We start from the raw sequence: 6950 nt of genomic DNA, 5'->3' as shown, positions 1-6950 counted from the left end.
CGAAAAAAAAACATATATAATATATATATATATATATATATATATATATATATATATATATATATATATATATATAAAGTTCAGTAGTCACAGTATTTGTTTTTAAGAACAATATAAATATAATAAAGACAACTGGATGGAATGAAAAAGGGTTTGGCGTTATTGAAATAAAATCCATTAGAGTCTACATGAGTAATGTTTTACACCCAGGTGTTAAATTTTCATATAGCTTCATAGATTTTCATATACCATCTCTAAGGAAAAGCCACACCTGTCTTCCTCCATATTCCCTCTCCACATCTTCTTTAGGAGGTAAATAAAGTATATCTACAGCAACAGAGCAGCGATAGGACAGAGTGTACACCTTGTTACAGAAGCCCCTGTGGACAAATGCCTACCGCTCTGGGCCCATCACTAACGCCGGAGCCTAATACAGAAGCTCAGTTTTTCTAGCCCTCAAGCGAGGTAGAACGAGCCTAAACTGAAATATTCCCTCTCACGTAAGAGATTTAAGGTGCCAAGCAAAAAAATCACTGTCATTGCAGGATAGGTCAATAACGGCGCTATAGAGAGAGGAAATATACAGTTGAAAGGAAGAGGTGGTACCTGGCAGTGGAGCTGCCTGAGGCGCAGAGAACAGTAAATCAACCCAGGGGCCAACCCTCTTTTTCTCTCTACCTCCCTCCCTCCCCTCCCCTCCCCTCCCATCCCATCCCATCCATCCATCATTTATCAAATTCTCACATTTCACTTCCAAACTCAAGTCATGAAATGAAGTCAGCTTTTCTGATTAGCGTATTCCTTGTTTGGTTCTTCAGTTCCACCCCTGTAATCTGACTGAAGGCTAGTGGGAGATAAAGCAGGATTAGGCCTCCACCGGAGTCACGGTGACTGTGTTTCTTGTTTATTTATTTTTTTATTTCTTTCTCTTTCTCCATCCCATCTTCTTTGTGCTCCAGGATAAGTCTTTGTACCACCTGGTGAGCAACGGTTGCATGGACTGTAGCCCCAGCGATAAGCGGGTTTTCATGAACAAGTGCGACCCCGAGACTGAAACACAACAGTGGATCTTCCAGAAAGTCAACACTACCGTTCTGGACAAGTTCAACAGCGGTGCCAGCTCATAGGACCTGGGGTTGTGGTCAAGCCGATCAGCTGGCTTCCACACATACACACACCTCCCACAATCCTTAATGTGGGCCTGGATGTTCTTACTGTCTGGCTCTGGGTCCCTCTCAAGGTTCTGCAGCAGACTGAGAAAGTGCAGGCTCTTGAAAGAGGGGACTAGAAACACCGAGAGACACAAGGCTGGTGGAAACGCATCCACAATGAGCACCTTGCTGGTCGAGGAGAAAACAGCCTGGACTCTCTAGTAGGGGTCTAACTTGGGCTCCCAATTGCTCCCTATACATTAAAAAACAGTGCAGCTTTAGGACTTTGGAAGTGAAAGAGTCCAGTGAAAGAATGTTCTGTATCAGTCTTTAAAGATTGCATGGGGGATTTGTATTATTTCTTTTTTTTTCTTTCTTTTTTTTAACGCTATTTATTTTTCTCTGGGATCGTTTTGACTGCATATTTATTTGTATTTATTTGGTGCCTTTTAAAGATCTAAGTTGTGTATATTGACTCGGTTTTATTAGCTCTTGTACCTGTTAGAGTCACACTTGGGTCGAGGCATTGGGTTGACCTAATTAAATGAGATCTTTGACTTTTTCAATGGAATCTATCTTGTTACAGAGTTTCTCGTCTATAAATAAAGCAGAAAATGAGTGGATATGCGTCTCTTGCCTGTGTAGTCTGTCTTTGTTATGCTGATAGATGGTGGTTTGGCTCCCTCTGGTGTTGAGCCATTTTTGTGCTTGATATCACTCTTGCTTTTGAAATTCTAATTTATTATTTCACCTTTAAATTCACTGAACCTCGAGTCACTCGTTTAGTTCTGATATTCCACTACTTGATAACAAAATCTGGTCTGTATATCGTTTGCTAACTGCTTTTTTGACTTGCATGTTAATGAGATTTTAGTGACAGCAGCAATTAATATTATAATGAGTGGATATGCGTCTCTTGCCTGTGTAGTCTGTCTTTGTTATGCTGATAGATGGTGGTTTGGCTCCCTCTGGTGTTGAGCCATTTTTGTGCTTGATATCACTCTTGCTTTTTAAATTCTAATTTATTATTTCACCTTTAAATTCACTGAACCTCGAGTCACTCGTTTAGTTCTGATATTCCACTACTTGATAACAAAATCTGGTCTGTATATCGTTTGCTAACTGCTTTTTTGACTTGCATGTTAATGAGATTTTAGTGACAGCAGCAATTAATATTATAAATGTCATTCCTTCAAGGTAGAAATGTGCCATTTCCTCCATGAATAAAGGACAGTTTATGGTAGATTGATGTTTTTGTGGTATTTGGCAGCCTGTCTTACCCACTCAATTTGAACACAGGCTAAATACATAGCAGATCATTTTTAACATTTTAATTTGTATATTTCGATAACATGAATGATCTGCAAATATGTAGGCTACAGGTAAAGGTTTAATACCACAGTAATACTGCTGTCTTTTTGGTGTGGGTTGCTGTAAGGTGCTTTAGATTATATAGGGCTATAGGGGGGTCAAACAGGGAAGTTGTCACCAGTGCTATACTACAACTATGAATTCATTTTATGGTTCAGACCAATTGCATGTGGATATCAAATACCCATGTAAAAAACTTTTTGCTCTTTGTTGGGTAAACAAATGGACATGATAAAACCACAATGACATACCTTAAGACAAGAGCCAGAGGGCGCCGGGCCCAGAACAGGGCAAAAGGGACTGCTACAAGGGGGAAAGAAAGAAAAGGAAAGAAAAAATAAATATCCATCATATTTCATGAACACTCACAAAGGATTTAAGTAAAGGGTTTGATTGATTTTTGACTATACAATTTGTAATAAAAACTAATAATAATAATAAAATACTGATCTGAAAAAAACACCACACACTCTTGCCAGGACTTGCACCTGGAATCTCCCACCCAAAGGATGGATGTGTTACTATTTCACCACAAGAGTTGTGTCTTTCTTTTTTACAAACACTGTAAATTAAGCAGTAGATGAGACAGTAGTGGTGTTTATCGGGACCAGAACCAGGTTAGTCTGTCCTAGAACCACATTGCTGTCCTCCAGCAGCTGTTTTAAGTGGCTGTATACCACCACAATAGATTGTGGCAGAGTTTTTCCTTGTGTGTCCTTGGACCTGTTCCATGCTTGCTGAAACTCTTTCAAAAGTTGTAGGCAAACACATTCACAGACCCTGTGGACTTCAGGGTCCTGAGCTGCCTGCCCAAGAGTCATGAACAATCTAAGGAAAAGAAGGATGATATAATCTGAACTGTATACTGGGTTATAAACTAGTGAAGATCCAAATAGTCAAATTACCTCTCTGCTGCCTGCTGTCCTGGAGGAGAGCCACTCTGCTTCCTGGATGCTCTCCAAGGTCCTGTCAAAGCCGCCTTCTTAACCCTCTGGCTATATTTTGATGGTACCTTGTCCATGGCATGCAGAGCCTTGTACAGCTGGACTATGTCGGCCTCTTGGGATGACAAGGCAGTGATCGTTCGATTTAGGCCAACCAGGTAGGCTGCCAGGGCATCAACTGCCTCCCAGCCCAAGACACCTCTGGAATCACACTGTGTACTCTGAAAATTGAGAAAAACGCCAACCACAGTCCAATAAATATATACGGTGTTGTAGTAATTATTTTGCATTGTATATGCATATATTTTAACTTTACACTGTTGACAATAGGTGTTTTGCACTGCACCAGATAATTTTTTTTTTAAAGTAAAAGATAGTACAGGAAAGCAACATTATCTGGCCTGATGTGCTAGGACTTGCAGTGTCATCCTCCTCTTCCTCAGTGTCCTCCTCATCAGGGGATTTGGGTCCAGTGTCTCTCACCTGACTGGTCACCTGGGCCTCCACGACAGCTACTGGAGGGTCAGAGTCATCAGCCCTAAGGTCAGCTGCATGGCACACAGTCCTGTCAATTTGTATGTGTTAATATAGCAACAGTAGAATGGAGTTTTTTGGAGTTTTATATTTTACACACACGCATATATATATATACATATAAAAGACTTGCATCAAATATACAAAAGCAGACATGTTGAGTGGTGAAATATGTGAGCAGTACAGGCATGCAGGCAGGACCCCTGAGCAGTGCAGGCATGCAGGCAGGACCCCTGAGCAGTGCAGGCATGCAGGCAGGACCCTTGAGCCGGGCCGGCATGCAGGCAGGACCCCTGAGCAGTGCAGGCATGCAGGCAGGACCCCTGAGCAGTGCAGGCATGCAGGCAGGACCCCTGAGCAGTGCAGGCATGCAGGCAGGACCATTGAGCTGTGCCGGCTCCATACCGGCCCCTCAGAGCAGTGCAGGCTCCAGACCGGCCCCTCAGAGCAGTGCAGGCTCCAAACCGGCCCCCCCAGAGCAGTGCAGGCTCCAGACCGGCCCCTCAGAGCAGTGACTGCTCCAGACCGGCCCCTCAGAGCAGCAGTTCAATTAAGTATACTCTTTGTAGCGAAGACGTTGATGTGGAGGGTTTCACTGAACATCTATCAGATTACCATGTCCAAGAATGCTGTGACCAGTGTGGTGCAAAAGTGTGGGGTGCAGTTGGACTGCTTCACCACATTGATAATCATCATCGTTTGATTAGTCTTTCAGACCAAGACAGACCATCTGTGGATCCACCAGCAGTATCTCCCACAACATCGACTGCTCAGTCACCTGCATACATCGAAGAGCAGCAAGGAGCTCCACAAACTACACTTCACACTCCATCACTGAGGCCTCCAGAAGTGAACTGGGTGAGTTTTCTCCCCAAGCAGTTCTGTCGCGTGATCAAACCAGCAGACCAGAAGTGGATAGCTCAGTGTCTGTATGACAGCACGGGGCGACTGAAGCAGCAGTTTTCCCAAAACTGGTTTCATCCACCAAGTCCCAGCAAGCCTACTACTTCACTGCCTGATCCAAGCAGTTACTTCAGGCAGCGGATGTTTCTGTGGGCCCCTATGAGGATGTGGGGTATTCCTCTGAAATGCACACAGTGCAATAGGAAGATGCACCATTCAGGTATCTACACTAAAGTGAGGGAAGTCATTGATGTTGACTCCAGATACTACTTAATTGGAGTAGACTACCCTCGCTGCAGTAAGTGTATGATTCCTGTCTGCCCTTGGAGTTCAGAGATCCTTAAACAACTGGATCCCTCCCACAGAAATAAATTCCCCGCTGTTCTCACCACTCACCTTGCCCTTGACAGGAAGTGTGTGACCTTGCTGAAGCCTAGAACTGCAGGAAACAGCTCCAGTTACTTGCAGCAAGCGCTGGAAGAAATTCATAGCGAGGAGTGGGCAAGGCGGACTATAGACTACCTGACGGACTGTGAGCTTCACAAAAACAGATGTGCTCTGATCCAACTGGAAGTGGTTTATGAGCAGCCACCACCTTTTTGCCCCCTACCTCTGGCACAGTGGTTTGAGACCGCCCATGCCAACGAAATTCTGAGTCACCTTGATGAGCTAAAGGGTGTCATAACATCAACATATGGTAGCATCCTGAAGCTTGATTCTACCAAAAAGGTAAGTGTATGTATACATATACATGTATGTGTGTGTGTGTGTATATATCTTCAGTGATTATACCCGATGTGCTTATGTATTTATATAGATCACTAAAAAGCTTGCTGGTGGCATTGCGGACACTGCTACCTGGATGATCAACGTTGGCAATGAGTTTGGCCAAGTCCTGAACTCTGTCCTTACAACTGGTGAGGGAGCCGGTCTGGATGAGTTGTGTCAGGGCATCGTGAAGCGATACAAGGATGCTGGGGAGCCAGAGCCAGCTGTGATTTATGTTGACAGGGACTGCTGCAGCGGGACGGGTTTGTAGCTTTATAACTTTTCCTGATAGGAATGTTTGGAATGCTGTTAATACATTTCTAATTCATATTAGCAAGCATTTCAGGCAAGTTTCTGAATGAGAATAAATCACAGATCTGCATGTTTTCCACTAATTTAGAACGTTAATTTACATGGCTTTTGTTCAGGTGTTTGTTCATATTTCTTAAGAGCACTCCTAAGGAGAATTTTTTAGAACTATTTAAAATAAAAAATTTAGCATGAGAACCCCAGTTCACTGTTTGCAATCAATAAAACAAAAAACGTATTTTAACCTGGATTAGCATATTTGTTTAATGGTGCAAATTTAAATCTAAGAAAATGCATAGATTCTTTCCTTGTTTCTCATTAGTGTAGGTATGACTCCAGTTCTTACCTGGTTTCGACCATGGAAGGTCACAGTGTGTCTTGATGTCTTCCACTTTATGCGACGGTTCGCTGCGGGTCTTACAACGGAGCACCATCCACTGTATGGCACTTTCTGCTCCAAGTTGTCCAGCTGTATCTTTGAATGGGACAAGGATGACATCTCTGTGACTCCAGTTCTTACCTGGTTTCGACCATGGAAGGTCACAGTGTGTCTTGATGTCTTCCACTTTATATGACGGTTCGCTGCGGGTCTTACAACGGAGCACCATCCACTGTATGGCACTTTCTGCTCCAAGTTGTCCAGCTGTATCTTTGAATGCGACAAGGATGACATCTCCCGTCTTAAAGAGGCAAAAAAGACCATGCTTTTAAAAAAACATGGGGGGCATATTCCGACAGAGGCCCAAATCCTGTCAAGCATCACCTCCAGTGAGCTGGCCAAGCACTGCAGGAGGAGGACACTGATTCAAGGACTGCTGGACTCCATGTGGGAACTGACTGACACGACTGGGAACTGCTCTTTCTCAAGCAATTTCCACTTTAGCATGTTTTTTTAAGCATTGAATACATACATTTATATATATATAGAGAGAGAGATTAAATACATATTTTGTTATTTTATGAATTATCT

The 6950-nt window shown here is 43.1% G+C and overlaps 1 protein-coding gene across 1 annotated transcript in view; it reads left to right on the top strand.

Annotated features, from left to right (window-relative positions):
* The window catches only part of LOC107598754 (polypeptide N-acetylgalactosaminyltransferase-like 6), a 243117-nt gene extending 241583 nt beyond the window's left edge, over positions 1 to 1534 (top strand). Inside the window, exon 12 of the mRNA XM_016290190.1 lies at positions 960 to 1534. Within this exon, the coding sequence (XP_016145676.1) occupies positions 960 to 1127 (168 nt within the window). The 3' untranslated portion in view covers positions 1128 to 1534. The remainder of the gene's footprint in view (positions 1 to 959) is intronic.
* Positions 1535 to 6950: the final 5416 nt, after the last annotated feature.

Source organism: Sinocyclocheilus grahami, unplaced genomic scaffold (genome assembly GCF_001515645.1).
Source record: "Sinocyclocheilus grahami isolate Dianchi unplaced genomic scaffold, SAMN03320097.WGS_v1.1 scaffold255.1, whole genome shotgun sequence".
Classification (NCBI taxonomy): domain Eukaryota; kingdom Metazoa; phylum Chordata; class Actinopteri; order Cypriniformes; family Cyprinidae; genus Sinocyclocheilus; species Sinocyclocheilus grahami.
This window is presented reverse-complemented; position numbering and strand designations above follow the sequence as displayed.